This window comes from Mytilus trossulus, unplaced genomic scaffold, assembly GCF_036588685.1.
Source record: "Mytilus trossulus isolate FHL-02 unplaced genomic scaffold, PNRI_Mtr1.1.1.hap1 h1tg000244l__unscaffolded, whole genome shotgun sequence".
In the NCBI taxonomy this organism is placed as follows: domain Eukaryota; kingdom Metazoa; phylum Mollusca; class Bivalvia; order Mytilida; family Mytilidae; genus Mytilus; species Mytilus trossulus.
This window is the reverse complement of record NW_026963317.1, coordinates 1,568,332-1,595,241: the sequence shown is the minus strand read 5'-3', so window position 1 is coordinate 1,595,241 and position 26,910 is coordinate 1,568,332. Positions and strand designations below refer to the sequence as shown.

The 26,910-nt window shown below is 32.8% G+C and overlaps 3 protein-coding genes across 14 annotated transcripts; 2 read left to right on the top strand and 1 right to left on the bottom strand.

Annotated features, from left to right (window-relative positions):
• Nucleotides 1-23,091, top strand: LOC134701380 (uncharacterized). Of its 12 annotated transcripts, none has more exons than XM_063562527.1 (8): nucleotides 12,387-12,639; nucleotides 13,197-13,344; nucleotides 13,827-13,841; nucleotides 17,696-17,859; nucleotides 18,370-18,461; nucleotides 18,731-18,940; nucleotides 21,045-21,135; nucleotides 22,787-22,908. In XM_063562527.1, the coding sequence occupies exons 1-7, from the start codon at nucleotides 12,575-12,577 to the stop codon at nucleotides 21,128-21,130; spliced, it is 780 nt and encodes a 259-aa protein (XP_063418597.1). In that variant the 5' UTR covers nucleotides 12,387-12,574; the 3' UTR covers nucleotides 21,131-21,135; nucleotides 22,787-22,908. The 12 variants fall into 12 exon arrangements, with proteins under 12 accessions (XP_063418593.1, XP_063418592.1, XP_063418595.1 ...); XM_063562526.1 differs by lacking the exon at nucleotides 22,787-22,908 and adding an exon at nucleotides 22,533-22,552; XM_063562529.1 differs by lacking the exon at nucleotides 21,045-21,135 and adding an exon at nucleotides 20,919-20,971 and having other exon boundaries at nucleotides 12,388-12,639; nucleotides 22,787-23,091.
• Nucleotides 6,965-8,465, top strand: LOC134701457 (uncharacterized). Its single transcript, XM_063562612.1, has 2 exons — nucleotides 6,965-7,053; nucleotides 7,253-8,465. Exon 2 carries the CDS (start codon nucleotides 7,256-7,258, stop codon nucleotides 8,456-8,458), a length of 1,203 nt encoding a protein of 400 aa, XP_063418682.1. The 5' UTR covers nucleotides 6,965-7,053; nucleotides 7,253-7,255; the 3' UTR covers nucleotides 8,459-8,465.
• LOC134701458 (uncharacterized) lies at nucleotides 8,519-9,922 on the bottom strand. The gene is made up of 2 exons (XM_063562613.1): nucleotides 9,824-9,922; nucleotides 8,519-9,581 (listed from the first exon to the last, which is right to left on the bottom strand). Exons 1-2 carry the CDS (start codon nucleotides 9,919-9,921, stop codon nucleotides 8,519-8,521), a joined length of 1,161 nt encoding a protein of 386 aa, XP_063418683.1. The 5' UTR covers nucleotide 9,922.
• Nucleotides 23,092-26,910: the final 3,819 nt, after the last annotated feature.

Here is a 26,910-nt window from a genome sequence, read left to right as displayed (position 1 = left end):
CTTTTATCCAGTTGTCATCGCCAGTCTTTTAACTAGCCTTGTTGGTGGTAACAAGTGTTTTTGAGATATGTGCTATAGCCATGGGGAGGGGAAAAAATCGAATGCAAAGGTTGATGGACACAATGAAATGGTCAAGGTAAGCTAAAAAAATATTTGCGAATCTGCTTTTTAATTAATTCAATATTAAGAAGTATGTCCGCTGAAAAAAAAATTCGTCTAACTGACAATCTGACTGTGATCTCGAAAACTAGTTTAACTGAGTCATATGTCATTTACATGTCCTAAGTTCTGGACTTCTTAAGTGGCCACCTTTGCAGTATTTGTGTGCAAATGTCATTTAAGCATTTGATATTGATGACATATCAACATTGTCAAATATATAAACAAAAGATACATCGGGTTTTTTTACTGAACGATTTAGAGCTCGATATATTGTTTATATACGAGGGCCCTCATGGGGTTTTTGATTATGTGATTACTTGGCCGTTTTTTTAATGATTATTTGATTATTAAGCCAAATATTTCATGATTATTTGATTACCTAGGACTGTATTTTTAGTTTATGATTATTTGATTACTAAAGATAAGCAAATATCTAATGATTATGTGATTATATTGGCAAAAAAAATGGTGATTATGTGATTACTAGCCCCCCCCCCCCCCCCCATGAGGGGCCTCATATACACATGCCTATTACTGAAGCACAGACACTTAATTGTCTCTGAAAAGCATACCAATAAAAGTTATATTAAAGTAATGTATATAGGTATTGAAGACCCTATGTTGACCTCTATAGATGCTAAATGACTTTTTTGTTCTTGTATCATGTCTTCTGTCGTCTCTATATTAACTGTACATACTTATCAACTGACGTTTAAAGCAGGAATGCTAACTGTCGCTTCCGATGCTTATGTAGTCAAGTTTAGTTTATTCTGTAGTGTTTTGTAGATTGGTTTTGTAACTCGTATTTATAATCTTTTTGTGTTTGTCTCACGATTGTATTGGTCTCCCTTTGATATCCTCTGACTATTTTTCTACTCAGTCTCGGGGACATTATAGCGCCGTTATACAACAATGTTTACAGCAAGCACTTGTCAATCGTAGATTGGTTATGTTCTGATGTTGGGTTGCGGTCGCCGTTATACAACAATGTTTACAGCAAGCACTTGCCAATCGTAGATACAGTAAGGTATGGCGATCGTTTGGTTATGTTCTGATGTTGGGTTGCGGTCTTATTGATATTGTCCAACAACAACCCTCGATACTATCTTCGTTATAAATTTAACACATGTTTGCAAGGAAGTAAAACTCAATGCAGGTGAACTGAAATCTAATAAATGCAACTCAACGTGAGGTTTAGGAAATTACAATTGTAAGGTGTTTATAAGATTAAAAATAATGCATAAGTAGGCCAAGTTTTGTATTGTAAATGACTCACAGAAGGTTCAAACTTGTTCAAAGAAAAATAATCCAAATAGGAGAGAAACGACGTAAACATAAAAAGTTACTAAGTTCAAATATCTAGCTTTTCAGAGTATAAAAAAAAATCAAAATCCTGTGAAGATGCCCACATCTTTTATATGTGTAGAAACCTTCTATACAAAGTATCAAAGTAATGACTAAAACTATGTCGCAGGAGATAGCCGGACAAACCATGGTCTCTTTAGCAGCTAGTATCAGTCAAATGCTTTTTAAATGTGTAGGATAAATCGCTTCCAAGAACTGACTATTTTAATAAGTTGTATTGTGTACCAGGAGACAGGAGATGAACAGTTTTAACCATACGATTTAATGTTATAAAATATCAAAACGCTATTTATAGTGTGTGCCGACATAGAAAATGCATAGCCAGTCTCGACCACAATTATGGGAATGAGGTGTTCGGTGTTGTATTTTCTCGTTTTACTATTCTCATTTTACGCAAAAGTCGAAAGATACGAAAGGGATGGTCAAACTCATAAGTCAAAACAAACTGACAATGCCATGGCCAACAATAAACACGACAAACAGACAAACAACAGTTCACAGAACACAACACAGAAAAGTAAAGACTGAACAACACGAACCCTATCCCCCGCCTTAAAAAACGGGGTTGATCTCAAGGGTTCAGGAATGGTGAAAAAACCCTGCTCCACACATGTGGCACCCGTCATGTACTCAAAATGAGAATATATGAAACAAGGAGACCAATTTTCAAAAATATTTGACAGAATATTGGTTAATTGGTTCCATAAAAGTTGTTTCATAATTTAATTTCAAGTTTTTAGTGTAATCGGGTGTTTGAATGTGTACATTCCACCCTCTTTGTACTGTTGTTTAATCCGAGTCTACGTAAAGGACCACCAGACAAATAGACTTAATATGATAATCCCTTGTAATAAAAATTAATCTCTTTTTTCATGTGTGCGTGGTGCATATGTATGTTGCACCTAATTAATAGCAAGAGGAACGGTCGGAGATTAACCGTAAAAAGGTTTAAGCTAGCTTTTGTAATACCCGCTTGAATACCTTTCAATAACGGTAGTTAAGATCTATTGAAATTTAATCTAAGGTAAAATGGAGTCGTATTCAAGATTAATATTTACTAAATTGAACCAAAAATTAAATTCAAATTTGTCAATTTTTCCGGTAGTTTGTCATTTATTGATAAAATAAACACCAATATATCAATAAGGTATTCTTCTTCGCTTTAATCATTGTCCTAGTAACTTTTATCCGGTCTCAAAGCCCCCTAAAATTAATAAACTGGCCCAAATTATCGTATATTTCTACTTGATAGTATAGAGAACTATGAATAATCTGGGAGGTTTAAATTGTGTTGATAAATTCAACTAAAAATCTACAACAATAAAAGGTATATTTATGATATAAGAAGAAAACTTTCACTGGACAAATGATAAACGTCGAAGCGTGAAGATCGATTGAAAACATTGGATATTAATTGAAATTAAACTCGCATTTGACAACACAGAACTTAAAAAAGATGGCAGGACAAATTCGACGACCATATACTTCATATGAAATGAGAGGCTATGATATGTAAGTTCGTTTTACTGTTATAAGATCATAATTTTATCTAACATATAAATATATCATATACACAGTTAGTGCACGTTTTATATGTGGAACATGCAATGTACGGCATCTAAAGAACAAAATAGAAGGACTATTGAACGGAAAGCTGAGACTACTATAACACGTAGTGTCTCAGGGGTATGATAGTGCTAGTCTTAGATATATAGTGACTTGATTCATGGGAGAGTGTTTATGGTAGAAGTACAAGCCGATGGCTTGGTTTATGGGGTGGGTTTTTGAGTATGAGTACGAAATAATTATTTGATATGTGGAATATTATTTTTAGTAGAAGTACAAGTGGTAACTTGGTATCTTGAATGAGGTTCCTGGTATAGGATTGTCAACATATATATTTGTTTCGCCTTACAGGAGTTCCCCTGGAACATATGTTTGGAAGGTGTTTAAGGTGATGTGGAATTGGGACGTACTATCCTAAATTTAATCGTTCAAAAAGAAGACCTCGTAAACTATCTTACGAAGTCTATTCTTAAATCAAAACTTTTGTCTTACTCGTTGCAATGTTTTCATGATTTGTTCATATAAGTTAAGTTATGATTTTGTCGTACGGGGAAACGAATTGTTAGATGTACGAAATAGTTATAACGTATTATGTGCATGATAAAGCAGTGTGAAATGTATGGTGTATGGGGTTTGAGTATAGGGACTTGTTGGTTTAAGGGAATCTTTTGGCTGAATAATTATTAAATTGTAGACAGTATGTGAATCTGATGTATTTTGGTAGGATTATCATGCAGAAAATAGACAGTCAATTGGTCGTAACTACATTTACAAGTCTCCGGCTTAGACTCATTGTACTAATACAAGACTCATCTTTCTTGATCTCAATATTTTGATTAAAGAAAGTAGAACGTACTATACAATTGTCCAATGGTTTATCCAGTGGGGGGGGGGGGGGGGGGGGGGGTACGTTGGTTGAAATCCCTTTTTTTGTGGACGATCAACGCATTTAAATGGAGACATACTGTTTGAACCCCCATTTTATCCTTGGAACACCCGGGCTTTTATATAAGTATTACAAACGAAAAACACTTGTAAAACAATACTTTATTAAAGAATGCTCATGACAACTCACTGAACGTACTTGATCTGTTGCTATAAAAATCATGCCTACAACGTAATGTATGTTCGCAAATATACAACTCATTTATATATATATGCAGTATTGTCTGCAATATTTGTCCTGTGCAGAAATCTGCATTATTATGACTATCTGAAAAGATTCAAGAAATGATTGAAAGAATCGTAACCCAGAAAAACCCCACTTTCATGCTACATTCGGAAAAGATCAAAGATATATAAAACTAATTAAAGTTCCAATGATATTATACAATATATTTCACCTATACTTTTCATGGTACAGCAATTACAAGTAAAAAAATAAACTTTTTTACTATTCAACACTTGATAGAGTTTACAAAGCAATTTTAATTTATATAATTCAAAAAGAAAACTTTTGAATAAACACTTATCAGACTGTATAGCTGTTTAATGGATCGGAAGTATTCAATATACTTGAAAAAAAACTTCAGACACTTTTCTAGTACAGTTTATATGTATGGAAAGTAAAATTTACATTTGCTGTATGCATGTTAAGCGCTATATAAACACTTCAAATAACATATTATTCAACATTTTGTTTCTGATGACGTGTTAAATTGATTGGACAAGTCTATTATCCATAATCACGTTCTAAAGATCAATTTTATAGACTAAAATATCAATTTTTACATTCAATATTTACACAATGGGTTGTGTATTCGTTTTTTCCCAATTTAAAGCATGCAATATATCAAATATTTGTTTTAACTCGAGGAATAGCGTATTTGGTATGTTCGTTTCAGCCGTCTGCTACACAGATGAAAATGTACTGCCCAAAAAGGGTTTGAAGCAGGAGCAATCATATAACTCGTTTAGTAGAATCAGATTGGAACGTTAAACTGTCAACGTCGGTCGCAATGTTATATAAAAATGTACAATACAAAAAGCAAAATCAAAATGTTTTTCTGTGCGTGTTGGCGTGGCCGCACGCACATTGACACAACCTCTTGCATATATGCAGTCCGAACTAAACCACGGTTCATATAGTACATTTGAAAGCTTAAATAATAAGAGTCAAATAGAAGTCAGTGCATATATGTAGATTTTTTACTTTGTTATTTAATATGCGTCATGAAACTCCTCAGAAGTGTTCGTATGTGATATCTTACGGCTTTTCATTATTTGCACAATTGGGTGTCGGCAGCAGATATTTAAATTGATTGTTTCTGTTAAATTGATCCACATTTTTATTTATCAATTCGGAGAGATTTTCAGCTTTAATAGCATATTTTGTACACTCCTGTGTTTTATTGAAGACTGAAGGTTGCCCTAACTCTTGATCCCTAGTTTTCCTTAGGCTGTTCTCTCATTGGACGTTACCCCGCATTTCCTTTTATTTCTGTATAAGAAATGAAAAAGAGATCTATATATTTCTTTTGATTCAATTCGGGACGATTTACGGATGTTATAGCTTAGCTGTATACGCTCTTGTGTTTTATTGAAAACCTTAGGTGTCCCTAGCTGTCGGCGGCTATGTTTTCTAAGATTGTTCTCTCATTGAACTATACCCAACAGCTTCTTTTATTTCAGTATAACAAATCAAAAAGTGGTTTATATATTTCTTTTATTAAAACACCTGTGTGATAAATCAAACAATTAGTTTTATTTCTCATTTAAAATTATTTCAATAGTGTATATTAAAGTTCGTCTAAAAGTTTATAATAGTTTTAATTTAATTGCATGCCTCGAGTTAAAGATCTAACATAGGTTCAGACTTTGATACGCTATAATTATCCATATTCCCTAAGCAACGCCATAAATAACAGACATTTGGTGTTAAAAATTGTAGCATATTAAAACTACCTTGTTAGTTTATGTTAATAAGCAGGCACGTGTACCGTGCCTCTGAAAATATTGCAAATTATTACAGCAACACTTGAGACGAAAGTTGGCAACATTCCATATGCAAACTCATAAATAATCAAGACTATATACATAGTGTTAAAATTGTAGCATATTAATAGTTATCAAAAGTACCAGGATTATAATTTTATACGCCAGACGCGCGTTTCGTCTACATAAGACTCATCAGTGACGCTCAGATCAAAATAGTTAAGAAGCCAAATAAATACAACTGTCATGTTTATTTATGTTAACCAGGAGGGACCGTGCCTCTTAAAACTCTTTCAATGTTATGTAATTGTAGGACACAACACACATGAATAGACCGTTCTTAATAAGATTGTAATGAATATTCATATAAATTCGAAATCGAGGCTAAGCTAGGCAATTATTTGTAAACAATATGGCAGCATCAACAACAAACGGTACCTCATCAAAAGATCTTTCACATTTACCAGATATATCATTTGCTTTTGTGGAAGAATTTATAAGAAAACACAGCCAGAGTTCAGGAAAAGAACAAATGACAAAAGGATTCAAATACTACAGCGAGGAATACGTACATTCTGTGTCGGGTAAGGTCACTTGTTATGTTTGTTTACGAGGTGCACGTGAGAAATATTGTCTTTACACAAACCATTATTTTACCAGCAATTTATAACTTTTGACCATTATTTGTGCAGTAGAAATCATTATTCATATTCTTATTGTTTTAGTCTGCAGACTGCTGATTTATTTAGATAATTAACTCCGTATCTTGATCTGATAATCACGTATAAATCAGCTGAATATAAGTGAAGGGTAGCAATCATGCATGAACCCTCTTTGACAGAAAGTATATTATTATAAGTAACAGATAATTAAACTTGTTTACATAGTTTTATATGTTAAATTTTATAGGTGTTTAGTATAAAAAAGATGTATTTTTTTACAGTGCATCCTGATGATACTGGGTGTTTGGTCAAAGGAAAATGTTTTAGATCTCAAAGAAAAAACGAGTCTCCACATGATGTCAAGGTAGGCATACATTTTATTTCACTTGTTGTACTAAACATAGAATATAAATATTAACTTTATATCCTCCTAAAAAAATATTTTGCAAATAAACAATTTCATACAATAATAAAGAACTTTACATATTAATCAATACATGCATATGAATATAATAAAATTATTAACAAAATATTAAACTAATACATCTCAAATTCTTTCACAGATCATGCTAAATGGAGGGCAGATTGAATATTCATTCTGTACATGTACAATTGGACAAAGTGGTTACTGTGGACATGTGTCAGCCCTTCTTTACCAACTTGCACACTACAAATCCCTGAAAATGAAGTTAATTCCAACAGATATTGCTAAAACATCTTTACCACAGACGTGGCATGTTCCACGAGGCCAGAAATTACATGGTGAAAAGGCTGATAACATCGTTGTGCAGGGTTATGACCGTGAGGATCCCCAACGAGCTACAAAGGGAATAAAGTCTACCCTATATAATCCTATTCCTGGGAACGAAGCTATCAATGTCAATGACTTATTGGGCCAGGTTAAAGATATGGACATTTTGTTTGACACTGTGGTGACAGAACACAGGACAGAACTAGTTCAAACTGAATTTGGTAAATTCCCTAAAGGAAGCATTCTCAGTTATCAACAAAAAATGGCAAGTGACTACCTCCTCAACTTAATGGATAATAATTCATTTCCAGAATTACCATTGAAAAATGTCATGATTAACAATTTTGAAACTGTTCTCATGAAAGACCAGTTAAAAAAGTATGACTCCTTGAAGGTTACACTGCTGGAAAGTAAAGAGATTGAGGAAGGAACACGTCTTCAATCGAATGATCCTAAATGGCATAAAATTAGACGTGACCGTATCACAGCATCACATGCAGGAGAAATAGCCAAGAGAAGAGCTGATGGGGCTAAACTTGCTGAACGCTTGCAGTCAACTAGACATGTTCAGACAGCAGCTATGAAACGTGGCATAGAATGTGAGGTTACTGCAGCACAAGCCTATAGCAAGGTGATGAATGACAATGTAAACTTGTATCCATGTGGTGTGATTGTAAATCCTTGGTGTCACTGGCTTGCAGCTACCCCAGACAGAAAAGTATATGCACCTGATAGAAATCAACCACATGGTTTGTTGGAAATAAAGTGTCCAAACACTGACCAATTATCAAGCGTCAAATGTCTTCATTTAATCGACGGGGAGCTAAAATTGAAAAAAAATGATAACTATCATTATCAAATACAAATGCAAATGGCCGTGACAGGATTAGACTGGTGTGACTGTTTTGTTTGGCTTGAAAATGATTCACACTTGGAAACAGTTTATTTTGATAGTGAATTTTGGGAAGCTACAAAAGACAAACTTGATTTGTTTTTCAACACTTATTTTTTGAACTAAATTATGTCAATGTATGCATGTATAAATGAAACACTATGCCAACTTTTAATTAGTGATGATTTAGTTTTTTTGCTTAATTAATGGTCTTCTGAACAGAGTCAATAGATTAGCAACAGTCCATAACTGATTCACAGATCCAGCTAATGAAAGTGGGACTGTATACTGTAAAAGTCTATATTCTTTAGCCCGCTTTATATGCCGCTCAACATGTATTCTTAAGGATGCAATTTTTTGATTGTCCTCAATTTGTGACGGTGTAAACTGTCCATCACTGCAAAGGAAGTGTGGCGTAGCTATTGACACACCTGTATCTTTAAGTAATTTATTTAAAATAAACCCTTTATCCGCCATTATTTGGTCTCCTGGTTCTAATAAGTCAATAAGTCCACTATGCTTCGTAATTTCTATGTCGGACATACATCCAGAATATAATGCAGAAATGAAAGTGATAGCACCATGTGGCGATATTCCGACCAGTCCTTTCCAGGTGTTGTGACTTTTGTATGATGAAAAGGTTTTTGACGCCAAGGCTAAAGAAGAAGGTCTTTCTGTAAAAATTTCGGTACAGTCTATTATCACACGCGTGTTAGGGTACAGAAGTTTGAAGTCCTGTGGCATATGCTCCATTATTTTACCCCTACTAGGCCAGATATTAATGCCACCCAATATGAAATATAAATAATTTGTCCAAGTTATTATTTTTCTGCTTACTGTTGATGCATGAATGTTAAATCTTACTGACAAGTCCTCAGTCAGAAAACCACATCTTAACCTACATAAAAACATAAACAGTTCATCAATAGGATCCATTGACTTTGGACGTCCTCTATTGCTGGGTTCCTCAGAAGACTTATAATACACAGTTTTCATTCTTGTTGCAGTAGGCTTGATAGCAGAATAGAAAATTAAAAATAAATCAAAAGTTGGAAATCCAGTATAAAACTCTATCATTTCATGGTCGTAAGAAAATCTTGTTACTCCGAACCGTTCCATTTGTAATTTCTGGTTTAAACTTGCGAGCTCATAGGTCTTGTCTTTAAGTTCAGAGTCCTTTTGCTGTACCACATGTTCCAGTTTCTCAATTTTCTCAAGACAGTAAGCATGAATGTTAGAATCACAACTCCTGTCAATATAAAATAAATGTATTAAGTAATGGTATAATCTCCTTAACATTAAAAAGGGGGAAGTAGTTTTAAAGAACACTGTGTTTCCTTTTGATTTTATAAAATATTTTTATGTTTTCTTTTCAATTATTTTGAAAATAATTATATACATAAAAAAAACATGCAAGTTTAGTTTAAATTTGGGTTTGTACATTTAATATTTTTTTATTTTGAATTAATACATTCTGATAACTAAACTTACATGTCATTTTCATGATCAACACTTTGTGAATTGTGAACTTCACAGACACTATCCTCTACAACCATTTCATCTTCATCTTCACGATCGTCAACTTTCATCTTTTTGAAAAGGGACTGTCTTGATGTGGGGGCCTTTCTGCTGCTTTCATTTAATTTCCAATCAAAGACAGATGGAACAGCTTCTGGTTTGAGACATTTTCTGTTAGGAGTCCAGCGGTAATCTTCCTTCTTGAAATGTTTGGAACATACCACTGTATTTCCTCCAATCTGAAAACAAATACAAATTAATAGGTTTCGTTCTTGTATTTATATAACATTGTTCTTAAGTTATCATATTTATAATGTAGACCAGTAACATATTTATGAAAAAAATAAGAAGTTTATTCTTTTTATTATTAAATAAAAGTATTTGCAATTTACAAATGTGTTTATAGGTAAATTATAATTTTAAAAGAATGTTGAGAATGAAATTGTCGGTGTTGTTTACGAATACATCACATTATTTTCATTCTCTATGACCATGACGACAGACGTGTTTGAAGTTCAAAATGCATATTATATTTATAACTGTCTCATACACACAGTGATAAAAACAACATGGGATAAATTAATTACACATATCTACAGATATGCGGATGAAGGAAAATCGCTATCAACATGTGGTAACAGTTTGACATGTAACACTTAAACAGATGTTTTACGGCTAAAATAAAAGTATTGTTAAAGAAAAATATTGTTGAACATAATCTTATAGTCTGTCTGAAATTAATTATTGAAAATTGGGACAGGTATTACATAGAAAACAACATTATCGGCTTCTATGAAAAGTGTAAACAAATGCACGTGTTTCTAGTATTTACCTTGAAAAATTCACCTTCATCTCTACGGATTGCAACAATCCACTGTTTTCTTGTTAGGATTTTCTTTTCTGATGGTATATGATGAAAACTCAACTCTTTATTAGTTCTGGCATTGCCATTACAAAATGGCACACAACAGTATTCATCTCTTTGTTTACTTGTTGATGCTGCTGGAGAAGCCATTATTGATAATACCGGTGCCTAGCTTAGCCTCATTTTCGAAAATTGAACTCTGGGTCAATGCATACATGAATAACTTTTAAGAACCGTCTATAAAGCTATGCAGAGTCGTGGCTTTTGTTTAACTTTGCGTCTGGAAATTCTTTCAATGCTATATATGATTGTATCGACAACACTTGGGACGCAATAAAGCTATGCAGAATCGAGGCTTGATATATCAGGCTTTTGTATGACTTGGTAAAAACACGTACCGAATTCTGTATTTGGATTAATTCCGAATTTGGAAGTAGGTGTTGACAGATTTATCAAATCTATATGACTGACTGTCGGTTAGGTAGCCGACCTTCTGTCCCTAGATATAACATGGAAAATCAATCTTTTGTGCTCGTGCCTACCAACTGTACAAACATCATTGAAAATTAATCCGTATTAATGGACACCCGACTATTATGTCATGGCGGGTTATCTGTGTTCTATTTGTACAATCTTACAACAGTGACAATACCATATCTTTTGTAATTATTGTTCCAAAATATTAAAGAATGCGACAATGATACGTGTAAATGATAAATTTAAAGTACAAAAACACAGGGTTCCTACTATGTAAATACTCTTAAAGATTTAATCTCAAACATTAATTTATTGAGGGCTGGGTGATAAATTCATAAAAATAAATACCTAAGATATTGTTTATTTACATTTAGGCAACAACAATATTTTTCTAGCTGTTTTGTTTAAAAAAGGGGGCGGGATTTTTTTGGATACAAATAACATGCATGGGATAAGATTTAATATGTGTTTCCCCTTAGTTTAAGGAATATCTGTGATGAGGAGTAGCTTTGAAAACACCAACAATAGTGATCATGGTGATTTCATGCATAGATCAGAGTTTATAAAAAAAAGTCGGATAATAGAGTGTCGTGTCAAGAGAACAAGAAATAAAATTACAGAGATCTTCTTCGAAACAAAACAAAAACAACAGAAGTGCATTGTTCCATAATTGGAAACCACATTTTTATGGCCTTTTATGACCTTATTGAAAATTTTGAGTTCGAGGACTTGGAATGGTGGATCTTGTCAAACGAGTAAGACATCCGTCTTTTTTAACGCTCTAAGAATAAGATTTTTGTGGCTCTGTTTTTTTATATTAATTTGGCCTTATTTATATAAAGTGATCAATGACAGTTTATTTGACCCTCTTGTGAAATGATCACCTGGTGTGGCATTATTTATGTTATTCTAACAATGTATATATATTAAAAAAATCCAAACTGCGAGTTGTCAAGTGAGAAACACTTGATATTTGGTATTCGGAAAAATCGTCGCTGAATCAGGTCACAAGAGAGGGAGATCGCATTTCTGTTATTTCAAAACGTTAGTTCAAGTTGTTACCGATAGCCCCATGCAAATGCACTATCAAAAGAAGTATGTAGCTCATAAAGTTGTTCCGTGTACAATTTTGTTTAGGACCATAATTAGGACCATAATTAACCAATAATGATTTTTGTCTTAAATAGAATAAGAGCCAGACATTATCATATGTAGGTGACGATATAACAGTTAGTCCAGGTATTCCCTGGTGTATTCCGTATTACGAAACCTAATAATTAACAAGCTATTGGTATAAATAAGTAATCAGACATGCTATACAGAACAGATATCGACAAGGGGATATATATCAAAAGTACGAATACTTCTTAAATCTGATAGAGATGATGGGATATGACCCAATACACAGGGCTAGTTCCGTTACCTACCAAACGACTGGTACATTCAGGTAGGGTTTAATTTCTTACCAAAAAAACGCTTCTACTTGAGGGAGTTTTTTTTTCGACAACTGGCTGTGGTAAAAAGTGAAGTGGTTATCATTTTCGGAACATGTTTGCTTCCTTCCGCATATTTGTATATCAAATGTTCTTTTCGGAAATTTCGTTAGTGTTCCTCCTTGTAACGACATATTTTATTTCATTAATAGTTCAATGCCAGTCTGATGTTTGGTTCTCTATGATGACATATCATTGGAATATATATTCCCGACCTGCCTTCTGTCGGGGCCATTTAAGCTTTCTTGCGACGGAGGGCATGCCCATAATAGTTGATGTTGCAAGTCCAGTCTGGAGACTTTTATAACAGTATTTTTCTTGCAAATTTAGAAGTAGCTAGAATAATACTTTTTCAGGATTAAAAGGTTAAAAATTGGCGGATTTCTCGTTCTGAACTGCCCTGTGGTAGTTGCACTCAAAACTAGTGCATCACTAAAATACTTACGCGGATATAAAATTGCATAGCATTAAACACAAAGACTCATGATCAAATTCAAAATATCTGTTACAGATATCCATCTGATGTATATGAAGAAGACCCGTACAGAGATGTCAATTGTCCGTCACCCCCTCCAAACCCTACAGGCAGATATGGTGCTTATACTCCCGGTCGTGTTACCCCAGGGAGACCGGGATCAAGGATTAACAACGCAACACAGGTAATATAATAATTTAATGATTGAATTAACGTTTAAAAAGTTACTGAATGTTTGATTTTAAAAATGTGTCATGATTTCTCGATCTTGAGACTTGACATCGTCCTTGACACATTCCCCATTTCCATTCTCAATTTTATCGTTTATTTTATATACTGTATTTGGCTTTTTTAAAACTTTTTTGGATTCGAGCGTCACTGATGAGTCTTTTGTAGACGAAACGCGCGTCTGGCGTATATATAAAAGTTAGTCCTGGTATCTATGATGAGTTTATTTATATACATATCTATGTATTTACTATTTTGGTTAAAGTTGGAATGTCTATGTTATAAAATTAGCTTTTCTGCACCTGATGTGCATGTTGACAATCAATGTCTCTTCAGTGATGCTCGAGACCAAACTATTTGAAAATCGAAAGCTTATTAAAAAAATCAAGAGCTATATATATGTGTGTCTGTTTTCTATGAAAATATGTCTTGTTTCAGGATTATCAAGATCAGGTATGTGCCTTGTGAATTTTTGGTATTTAGTGGTCAAGTTAATGTGTGGACTTTAATTTGCAGCTAAAACATAAGTCAATTATACTTTATTTTCATCTTCGAAAAAGCCCACGCAAGAAAGTCAGATACATGTATTAATTATTGCAATCTATATAGAAAAAAGGAGATATAGAACTGTGAATTTATGGTATTGCTTCAATTTCTACCCACTCTGTTCTGGTGAAAACGTTTTCTCATCTTTTATCAGTCATCTTAAAGATGACTGATAAAAGATGAGAAAACGTTTAATAGGTTGTGGTTTCACTATACTTAGCACCTGCATTGGAAAAACAATGAATGCCTATTTCAGCCATTACCAATCTACTACAGTTAAAACTTTTAAAAAGGCATATTATGCAGTGGAATATGTATAAATATTAAGCCTATCATTTTTAGCCTAAATGGGACATAAAGCTATACTAAAGTATTTTGATTTGTATACCGGATAACTACTTTCTGTCATTGGACGTTCACGTCGTGATGAGAGCTTGATTCAGTTAAATACCATTACGTTTTAATAAGATAGAACTACAATTGTAATGCAATTATTTTGTAACAATTGTTCTGATTGGATGACAGCAAGCGTAAAATTCTCTATCTCCTTGTCTGTAACTAGGGAAGCCGACATTTTGAATTTCGGAATGTATCGACATGCTATTTCTACAATAATAAACAAAAACACTCACTTGTTGCGCCTAAAAATCTCCTTTTTATCAAATTTTATTACATTTTGAAGCGGCACAGTAGCCATAAAACGCCCGGTGTTTATGTTTGACGCCGGAAGCATAACTATGACGTCACCTTGTGTAGGGACCAAAGAAGATAACATTTTTTCGCGGAATTTTCTTTAATGAAGATTTTACACTGAAATAATGATTGAAATTTAATAATGAACTTGTTTTGCATTAGAATAGAGATAACTGTATTGTATTTGAAGCTTTGCGGACGTCCATCGGTAGTTTTACTGTCGCAAATACCCGTTTACCTGTCTCCGCTTCGCGTCGCCAGGTAAACTAAATTTGCGACAGTAAAACTACCGATGGACGTCCTTAAAGCTTCAAATACAATACAGTTATCTCTTAATTTGAGCGTTGTCTAAGAGAACGATTAAAAATATTCGTTGAAGCTTTATGCCAGAGACTTAGGCTATGGCTCTATAACGCATTATATAAACTCTTTATTGTATATCTCTTTTAAACCATTTCAAGCCCTTTCGCCATATTTTAAGTTTAACTTCATATCTAAGTGTTGTTTGGTTGCGGTCTTGTCACCTTTAATTGGTATTACTCATTAAACATTCATAACGATCTATAACACGTATATATGCATGAATTTTTAATATCAACACGTCTAAATGACTGATCACAACTATTGTACAAGATTTTTGCTGCAGCAGCTAGTACAGTGTTATTTCCGTTGAAATAATTATTTTTGTTATTTCACAAAAACAACGACATGTAACTGTATAATATGTGAACTACTTATGTAAGCAACTTTTAAATGGTATTTACAAAATATTTTAGTCTAATGTGCACCTCATACACTTGGTGATGGTATGTTTTATTAATGGACAAAATCTGGGAAAAAAAACTCGAGAAACAAAATGAAAATGGCAGTGGCTATTTGACCGGCACCTGCTAAATAGCAAATTTGCTATTTGACCGGCACCGGCAAAATATCAAATTTGCTATTTAACCGGCACTGAATAAAACTGTTCATTGATGTGATTAGTAGAGAGTAAATAAGCTTTATGATAATTTAAAATCATTTTATCACAATATCAAGCATTAAAAATACACGGAGTACAATACAAAAAAATTATTGAAGATGTTCATAAATAAATAATTTATAACTTTATAAAAGCATGAAAATATATTTGTATATACATTACTAAATTTATGCTTTTCTAAAATATTTATAGATTTGTGATACATCATTACTCCACATTACCACCAAATATTGCTGAACACTTTCTGATTGCCTTATTTTTTTTTGCGAACAGAACGAGACCTATAGAGACAAGTGGTATATTTCAAAAGAGGACTGTTTCAGTATTCTCGAATGATTCACCTGAATATAAATATCAAGAGTTGGTGACACTATATGCTTGGGCATATATCCTGAAACAGTTTTCACTAGGGTCTGAAGTAAAACTGGAGCAGAAAGAGAGTAGTGATAGAGAAATTATATGGACAACTACAACTAACTATCATCGGTCTTCCAAAAAAGAGTACATGAAAGAGCAATTGTGGACCATTTCACGAGAAGAGTTCCAAAGAAATCGAATTTCTTTTTTGTTTGCTGCTAATAACAACATTTTAATAACCGAGGAACAAGTTGAAGCAAGACCTGAACTTTTAACTGCCTCTTGTTTTTTGACTCAATTGTAAACATTTAATTAATCAAAAAGTATTGTCAAAAAGATGCATGAGAAGCTATTAAGAGGGTTTATGAAGAGAAATAAAAGAACCCTATATGCACATATGATGTAGCTCTAAAGGAAGCTATATGTAATAAGTAGTTCCTGTTTGGAGTGGCAACATTTATTTTGTGCTAGATTAAAACAACTTTCAAAGGCAAAGAAATTGTTTTGTAACAATTGCAAATGTTAAATCCTGTGTCCTTTTGAAATTCGTAGCAAACAAGTTTTAATATTGTCTTTTTTTAAGATGTACATAGTTTCACATAACACTATTTTTATAGCATGGCAGGATATTTAAACCGGCATAGATTTTGCACAGATTTCGGCATCAACTTTTTTATAAATATTTTAGAAAAAAATATATTTAAAAATGTATATACAAATGTGTTTCAAGTCATGCTTTTATTACTAAAGTTATAAATTATTTATTTATGAACATCTTCAACAATTATATTTTTATTGTACTCAGTGTATTTTTAATGCTTGATATTGCGATAAAATGATTTAAAATTATCATTTATATTTATATGAGCTTATTTATTCTCTACTAATCACATCAATGAACAGTTTTATTCAGTGCCGGCTAAATAGCAAATTTGCTATTTTGCCGGTGCCGGTCAAATGGAAAATTTGCTATTTAGCCGGTGCCGGTCAAATAGCCACTGCCAATGAAATTCGCAATTATTATAACATTGTCGAAACCTCATGGTCAATGCTCAATCCTATGTGTATTGAATATCAACATCAATTTGCACATCCGATCATGTTAGACTTGACGAGTATGAGTTATTATTTTAACTGATAAGGTTGTTCGTTTTCTGATAGCTACTTTGTATTGCTTCACCTTTTGTTATCTCGAGGCTTTGTACTAGTTGTTTATGTTTTTTACGATATTGGGTTTGTCTTTAGTTCTTTGTACTCTGTTGAATAGTTGTCTCATTGTCAAACAAAACATATAGCCTATACTGTTCATTTTTTTACATAAATAATGCCGTTAGTTTTCTCGCTTGAATTGTTTTACATTGTCATATTGGGGCCTTTTATAGCTGACTATATGCGGTATGGGCTTTGCTCATTGTTGAAGACCGTACGGTGACCTATAATTGTTAATGTTTGTGTCATTTTGGTCTTTTGTGGATAGTTGTCTCATTGGCAATCATACCACATCTTCTTTTTTATATACTAGTTTGCAGTGCAAGGACTATTTTTTTTTATGCAATATGGTGTTAATAATTGCTCGCCGTTGTTATAAAGTGTGTTATGGTGACCCCAAATGCATTTTTCGGTAAACTGGTTCCCCTTGCCAAGTTGGTCGCTGTGTCACTGCACTGCCACCAAATTCTACTTTAATTTACTCGCGTATACATATAAACTTTGAATATTTATATTACAGACAGAATCCAGATTAGGATATAATAACGACTTCCGGTATTCGTCCCCACCCCCAATGAGACTACAGAGAGAGATGACCATGCCTGCCAGGACGGAGGAACCACTAGATCCAATCACAAGACAGTATTACAATCGGCTGTTTCACAGATCTCAAAGTCCAGACATGTAATGACTCTGTTGTTTTTCATTGCTATAAATGATTCTGGTATTAGAGATTTCTCGATAAGAGACATACCATATTTTTTTCTATACATAAATAGATTAATTATAAGTAAGTTGAAAAAAACCTCACCAAAGATACTAGGTTTGTAATTTTGTACACCAGACGCGCTTTTCGTTGGCAAAACGCTCCTTATTGACGCACGAATGAAAAAAAGTTGTTGCTTACCCTTTTTCAACCACGTGTATTTTGACGAATATGTGTGACATCCAACATAAACAAAAAGTTATCTTATATTGCCGTTATCTTTTATACTGTGGAAGAACATGTATACGGACTAATTTATTTTGTTTATAGCGCTTTTCAAGCTAGATAGTTGAACTAAAACTAGACATGTATAGATCAAAAGTCACAATTTTTCGTAACGCAAATAGTACTTGATAAAAATATATGTACATGTATATTGGTGTATAATAAAAAATGCTTAATTATTGAAAATTGTACTTCCGTTTTAGGAATCTTAACCGAATGGGACGAGCTGGTGGCAGATGGCGTCATATAACTTCTTGTTTTGCAAACACAGGATCGCATATGTCTTTTGTAGAAGGTAAGCACATTTTAAAATTCAAACACAGTACATCATTTACCCTATTAATCATTAAAACATAAATGGTAGCAATATTGCCAGTTTTCAACCAAAATATATATGTTTTTTTAATCAAACCATTGATTACTGTTAAAGTAAGGCAAATGTACCATTTTTGGCTACGCTATAATAAATATCACCACACTTAAACTTTCGATAGACAAGTCTTTTAACTTTGAATTTTACACTACCACTATAATTACTAATATGTTATAAACATTATTTTCCAGGTACAGTTAAACAAGTAGATAACAATTTTATGTTACCAAAGAGACAACCAGCTCAAAAAATAAGTTTTTCAAATAGCATGGCTAATCCAAGGACAATGTACAGAGCTCCATCCGCCACGAAACGGAAACCAAAATACAATTCTACTTACTATGATCATGCCAAAAATGGATTTAAATATTGGTATCAAGAGCAAAATAAGCCAATGGATCGTAAGTCTTTTTAACAAACAAGTTTTATTTCACTGAAATCTCATGATAATACCCTTAAATTTACCAGCTAGTGAGTAATTTGTTTGAGAAATTGTTCTCGCCTTCGTTGTGTTAATCCCGATTATGTTAGAATGTTAGGGCTGGACGAACAAATTTTTACTCCTTTTTCATTGGTGACTACTGTTTTTATAAGTTTTTGTTTAAAAGTTACGTTAAAAAAATACCAGTGAAAAGCCGTTATCGGATTGTAATTATCGTATTGTTGGCTACTTGTTCTCAAGTTCAGATTGAACGAACTTTTTCTCAAGGTCACATTGAACGGCTTCTAGTTCTGTAGCTCTCATCGAACGGCTCTTTGTTCTTGCGTTCAGATTGTGTGGCTTCTAGTTCTCAAAGTCACATTGAACAGCTTCTTGTTCTCAAGGTCACATTAAACGGCTTATTGTTTTATAGGTCACATTGAACGGCTTTTTGTTCTCGCGATCATATTGTGTGGCTTCATGTTCTCAATGTCATATTGAACAGGAACTTGTTCACAATGTCAGATTGAGTGGGATCTTGATCTCAAGGTCAGATTGAATGGCTATTTGTTCTCAAGGTCAGATTGATCAGCAACTTGTTATAAGGGTCAGATTGAACGGCAACTTGTTCATAGGGTCAGATTGAACGGCAACTTGTTCACAAGGTCAGATTGAACGGCAACTTGTTCACAATGTCCAATTGACCTTATTTGTTCTCGAAGTCAAATTTAACGAACTTGTGTATATAGCTTATTTGTGAAGGCGAGAATATTTTTTCTTCCTTTAATTCCAATATTTTGATTGAGAGAGCTCAGACAATCCAATGACGGTATTTTGTTTTATTTTTCCCATGCTTTTCCCTACTTGATGATATAGAATTTGAATTCATTTGAATACACGCACAACCTATAAACATTTTAACTTCGATGAACCTATTATAGTAGTTACTGTGAGTTTATTATGTATTTGTGTGCATTTTTCTTTGCACCTTTTATTAGATCAAATGGTATATTACTCTTTCAGTAATTAAGAACTGTCACAAACCAAATATTTATTTATTATTTTATCATTTTAAAACAGGTCGCACTAGAGCCCCATTATTATACTCCTGTTAACCAGTCAGGTACATCCCACTTTGTAGATAATTGTATATTGTTCACCGTATTTGTGGAACGTTATCACGGGAAAGGACTGTAGATTAGAACTACCTTAATATTTCTCACATTATCTTGTGGGACGTTATCACGGGAAAGGACTGTAGATTAGAACTGGGAGAGGTGTTGGTCTCACAGCATGCATTCAATTTATTTGCACTTTCCTATTTTTTTAATAATGTGTGCCAATTACAACAAGGAAGGGATTTTTGTTTGATTTCTTAGAAAATATATGAATAATATTTATTTGGATGAGAATAAAGCTAAGGAATAAAGCTTTAAATTCATAAGACTTTCTCCTACAAATACAACCACAATTCAAATTCCTGGATTGCAAAGATGTGACTCCTTAAATTTAAAAAAAAACAATTATCATTATTAGTCCTTGAAGTTCTGAAATTACTTTCTTTGAGTTCTACTTGACACACAGTACAATTTTTATCAGATTTTTTTTATGTCCTCAAATGTCACCGTTTATTTAGTAGCATTTTAGTATGTATTTTTAATTGTACAAACTAGGCCACTGTAGACGGTTTTAGACATGATTGATGTACGGAAAAACCAATAGTGGGAAGAAATGTTTCTTGAAAAAAGAAAAATAATTGGAAAAATGATTTTTGGGGGTAAATATTTACATAAGAAAAAAGTTAAAATTATTTGAACTAGCTGCACTAACAGCAGAGCTCAGCATCAGAGACATCTAATACATATTAAATGTCTCCCTCTGCAATCAGAAATAAAATAAAGTAAGATCTAGATTGTATTGAATTAAATAATTGAAAATTGAAAATCTTGAAATTTTAGCGGAATGGGACGAAACCTTACTAGATAGTTTAGTTAATGATAGATACATAACGGTAGTATTTAGTTAGAGAGGCAATGTTGATTGGTTGTATTTATGGTATAATTCATTTGATTGGCTATTAACAGTTGGATTAAGGAAATCTATTGGAGCCAAAGGTACCTGGCTGGGAGTGGCTGGAACACTCCCTAATCCTCTTTCTGGATTGAACTGATTTTGGTAAAGGGAATGTTTGATGTGTTTTATCAACTAACATATAAACAAGTAAATTTTAATATCCGAGAATTATATGTGTATATCAGTATATACAGGAATGTTTTGCTAGCTAACAATGAAATGAATTGCGTAAGGACGAATTTATTTGTAAGAAACCTGACTGCATGGTGTGTTCTATTATTTATTGCATGTATAATATCATCTTTATGTCATATGTCAAGGAAATAACAGATTTTCACATGCATTGAAACTGCAGTTTTTATTTTTTTTAACTTGCTATGCATGTATACTTGATCATAATGAAATTTCCAGAACAGGTGATTTTGAAAGGTTGTATATATAACAGTCCTCTTCAGGCGACCAATCATTTTCGATTTCGATTTCATTTTATATTTTTAATGGATTTAAATTAAAAAGATATAAAAATTATTTTTTTCACTGAATATGTTATGTTTTGTTAGCTTGCAGATTGTCAAGTGCAAGAAGAATAAGACATACTTTTGTTAAATTTCACTCCAAAAGTCGCAAAGTTCATTATAACTCCCAATTTTGTGGGGAAAACATGACGAAAATAAAAAAAAATAATTGACAAACCTTTGATACATTTACAAAAACGGTCCAAATAAAAAAGTATGTTCAAGCTTTAAAACTTCATAGGTTATATCGGCATATAGTACTGTAATCCATATATTTGTGGAAGAAATTTGAGTAAGAAAAATTCAGACAAAACACAAACTTTACACATATATTAAAAATAGTTTACCCCAAAAAAGCTTAAAAACAACATGATGAGCTGGGTCAATCTATGTATATGTGTCGTACATGTGGACGAAAGGACATTAAGCAAAACCAACCGCCGGTAGTGGTATATATAAATGGACGTTATACCATTAAACTTTTATTTTTTTTACATACCTACATATTATTATTTATATAAGACTCGATGGAGCAATCTTTGATTTTTTTTTTACTGTTTCACAGGAGAAACGGAAATTTCAACATTATGTACTAGTATTGTCGATATTTTTATGCGATTTAACCCTCAGTAATGCAATGAATTGTTCAAAGTAATGAATCATTAGTCCACACTATTATTACTATTTTTACATATTGGAAAAAGCAGTATTGAATTTTAAAGAACCATCAAGAGTTAAAAAAGATACGTTGGAAACATTTTCCACAAAATTATGCTAGTATATATTTAAGCTGTTTTCTGTACATCTATTGCGATTTAGGTTAAACATGACTGATGCATAAACATACTTGCTTTTATTATTTTTCTTTATTGTTTTTTTCTTCAGTTAAACCGTTGCCTTTGTTGATAATAACATTTTTAAAAGTATATGTATCAAACTGTTGATGATCTATTTTCACAAATTTATCATTCCAATATTATGCAGTGGCACCCAGTCTTTGGATAACAGGACGAGCCATGCCTAATATAGTTGATAATAACATTTTAAAAAGTACATGTATCAAACTGCTTATGATCTATTTTCACAAATTTATCATTCCAATATTTTTCAGTGGCACCCAGTCTTTGGATAACAGGACGAGCCATGCCTAATATAGTTGATAATAACATTTTAAAAAGTACATGTATCAAACTGCTTATGATCTATTTTCACAAATTTATCATTCCAATATTTTTCAGTGGCACCCAGTCTTTGGATAACAGGACGAGCCAGTGAAGAAATTTATTAAACTACGTCAATAATTTATTTAGAAAAAAAACAACAACAAGGCAATTGTAAAATTGTCATATTTGCTCAGAAGAACGATCTGACCAGGACCAATTTTAAAGAACTTTTTGTATAAAGCTATGTTATTTATTAAATTATATAGAAGACCCTAGTCAATCTCAAAATATTCTGTGATATTGCTCCGCTCTGTGACATTTGCTTGTTCGGATTCTAAGTTATTTATACACACTGGTAAATAAAATATTTAAATACTAAATTGTTCGTTCATTGTTGGTATCATTGCCTTATATAACAAGAGTGCACACGCTGAAATGTCTTGCCTTCTTTGCCAATCATTGATATTAAGATGATAGTCCTAAATATAAAGCTTTTCTACAACTATCAAATGAGCCTAATATGATCAAAGAAAATGAGGTCAAGGGCATAGCAACCGAACAAAAAATACATGTACACCTTATAATCATTCAATACATTAAATATACATGTAGGTGACCTATTGCTTATAGTTTTTAAGAAACAGACTTAATAAAAAAAAATCAACATTGAGCAATGAACCATGTCAGGCAGATATGTACAGATTGCAATCCTTCCATACAACTAATATAGTTGACCCATTGCTTATGGTTTAATAAAAACAGACCAAAACAAAAAAAATTAACACTGAAAAATGCCAGAACAGTGAAAATGATGTCAAAATAAACTAAAAAAACCTGCGAGACTGCATGACCTGTACAGCATAAAATATTTCCATACACCAAATATAGTTGACCTATTGCAAATAGTATTAGAAACAAAGACCAAGACTACAAAACTTATCTTTGACCTATGTAGTTCTGAAACATGAAAATGAGGTTGAGGTCAGATGACATCGCCAGCTAGACATGTACACCTTTCAATCATTCCATATACCAAATATAATAGACCTATAACATACAATATAAGAAATATTTCTCAAATATTGAATCGAACACACAAGACTCTGTTCAAGTGACTAGATGTGTCAGAATCACACAAATAGCCGTCTCAAAAAACAGATCAAAAACACAAAAACGTTACAATAACCACTGAACCACGAAAACGAGGACAAGTTTAGATGACACCTGCCAGTTGGACATGTACATAATCTTAGTCCTTCCATACACCGAATATACTAGACCTATATTGCTTATAGTATCTGAGATATGGTCTTGACCATCCAAACATAAACCTTGTTCACTGATCCATGTAACAAGGTCGAGGTCCTGTGGATACTGTCTGACGGGCATGAGGACATTGCAAGGTAAGCACATACCAAATTTAGTTATCCTATTTCTCAATTTAAGAAATAAAGTAATATTACAAAAAAATCTTAACTTTTTTCAAGTAGTCATTGAACCATGAAAATGAGGTCAAGGACGATAGACATGTGATAGATTGAAACTTCGTACACAAGGGACCTATATACAAAATATGAAGCATCCAGGTTTTCCACCTTCTACAATAAAAAAGCTTAAGAAGTTAGCTCCAAAAGTAGATTGGTATGTAAATATATAAAATATTATATATATATGACCATAACCCCCAAAATCAATACCAACCTTCCTTTTGTGGATATAAATTTGTGTTTAAATTTCATAAATAACTATTTCTTTTTATTTACTTATACTTAAGTTATTGTATAAAAACCAAATATCATAGACCTGCGACAACGTGATACAAAATATTTGTAGTCGTATAAATACATAATATGCAATATAGTCGCTCTAGCGCAAAGGCAGTGTATTGTATTTAGGTTTTCTGCATACCTTTAAACATTCTTTCATGTAATCTAGTGCATCTCAATTCTCAAATATTGAATCGAATACACAAGACTCTGTTCAAGTGACTAGATAAGTCCGAATCACACAAATAGCCGTCTCAAAAAGCTGTACATTTGCAACTTCAAAAACATGTGGGCACAAAAATGCAAGGATAGTAGTATCCAACTCTCAAGACCATCACTATTTGATGAAAAATTTCCCTGATCAAGGAAGAGATAAATTTCGAACTATCAACAAACAAGAAGTGGATGTACTGAATATCTTACAAGATATGTCGAACCACACGACCATCATCAGCATAGTTGAAAGAAACATAAACTTGACCTGCAACTCATAATTTTACTGTGTTTTTCAACAATTATTATATACCGAAACCAGTAATTTCTTCAATAATCAGCAGACCAGAAATAAACTTGAACTAGATATGCAACACATCATGGTCAACTCAGTCACATACCAGAAATCAGCCTAATATCTTAAAGCATTTACAAAACCAGGTGATCCGCAGGGCGCAGCTTTATACGACCGCAGAAGTCGAACCCTGAACCGTTGGGCAAGTATAGACACAATATTCAAGCTTGATTCAGCTCTAAATTTGGATTGTGATAAAATTTTTGACATACGAGTTTCTGACACGAAAGAAATTTTATAAATAGAAATTGAAAACAACTGTAACCCCCCATTTTATTGCAAGTAGTCCAAAACCTGACATTTGTTTATGAATAATATACAAGTAGTGTAAGGGAGGTAAATTAGAACATACCCAACATTGTATGTTAAACGTTTTAGAATTAACTCCCTTACACTGCTTTTAAATTGTCATAATTGTCCATTGACCAGAAATACCTCGTATCCCCCCCCCCAAATTCTAAAACATTTTTAACCCCTTAAAATAAATCCCAACCTTCTACTTATGATATTGTGGTAAAATTTCAGAACAATTGAAATACTAATGCACATCTTTTTGTCCTGTAGATAAATGCTTTTATTGGCCCTGTTGGGGACCATAAACCCCAAAATTCCTTTTGAGGTTATAAACATTGTGTTCAAATTTTATTGATTTTTATTTACTTAATTCAAAAGTTATTATCTGGAAACAATCTGTCTTACGACGATGACGTAATACCAATATACCATCTATTTTTTTTTAAATTTTTGTGGTCGTATAAAAAATGCATAAAATTGCTTGTTGCAAATACAGATATGGCCCCAATACCTTTGTTGAGGTGCCATAAAAAAGACAATAATAACCTGTCTTACATTGTCTAATGCGGATCAAAGCTTCCAATGGCATTCCAAAAAGCCAGTCTCTATCATCTGGATACCAAAATTATGACCAACATGAGGATTCTAATATATCCCCAACTCTATTGAGCAGGATAATGAAATGTAAAATTGGTAATTAAGAAAAGAAACAAGAATGTGTCCATAGAACAGGGATGTCCCACTCGCACTGTAATATCCCATGTTGAGTGGACCTGAAATTGGGGTCAAAACTTTAATTTGGAATTAAAATTAGAAAGATCATATCAAAGGGAACATGTGTACAAAGTTCCAAGTAGATGTGACTTTAACTTCATGAAAAACTACCTTGACCAAAAACTTTAACCTGAACTTTGCACTATCATTTTCTATTTTCAGTGGACCATGAAATTGGGGTCAAAACTTTAATTTGACATTAAAATTAGAAAGATCATATCATGAGGAACATGTGCACTAAGTTTCAAGTGGATTTGACCTCAACATCATCAAAAACTGCCTTGACCAAAAACTTTAACCTGAAGTAGGACAAATGAACGGAGGCACAGATCAAAAAACATTATGCATAAATTTTTAAATTATTATTTTGTTAGAAGGCATAATTTCAGAATGGCTCGAGCAAACTAGAATATCCATAATTTAATTTTCAAAGCATGTCAATTTTTTGAAATCCCTAGTTGGCTTGTAAATTTTTGTAAGTTTACAAAAACAAAGAAGCAAGAAACACTGCCCAATTCAAAATGCTTCATTTTCATGATGTCATTACTTATGAGCAGTATACTTGTAAGATGGATGATTTAAGTCAATGATGTGTATTCTACTATAGTAGTCCTTTGTTAATTCATGTACATGATGTCTTGTCATTTTGCTTAGTTTCTTTTGTTACATATTTTGACATCGGACTAGGTATTTTTTTTTACATGGTGTTTTTACTGTGCATATTGCTGTTATTAAAAGTGTTTGTTTATCATACATTGGCTAGTGATATAAGGGGAGGGGGAGATCTCACAAAATAT

Excerpts from the sequence above, each read along its gene's own strand:
- LOC134701457 (XM_063562612.1), top strand. The coding sequence starts at position 7,256 with ATGCTAAATGGAGGGCAGATTGAATATTCATTCTGTACATGTACAATT.
- LOC134701458 (XM_063562613.1), bottom strand. The coding sequence starts at position 9,921 with ATGAAAGTTGACGATCGTGAAGATGAAGATGAAATGGTTGTAGAGGAT. Across the intron at positions 9,582-9,823 it reads GTTGATCATGAAAATGACAT|GAGTTGTGATTCTAACATTC; the intron begins GTAAGTTTAGTT and ends TTATATTGACAG.
- LOC134701380 (XM_063562521.1), top strand. The coding sequence starts at position 12,575 with ATGATGGGATATGACCCAATACACAGGGCTAGTTCCGTTACCTACCAA. Across the intron at positions 12,640-13,196 it reads CAAACGACTGGTACATTCAG|ATATCCATCTGATGTATATG; the intron begins GTAGGGTTTAAT and ends TATCTGTTACAG. Across the intron at positions 18,941-22,532 it reads GCAAAATAAGCCAATGGATC|TGGCACCCAGTCTTTGGATA; the intron begins GTAAGTCTTTTT and ends AATATTATGCAG.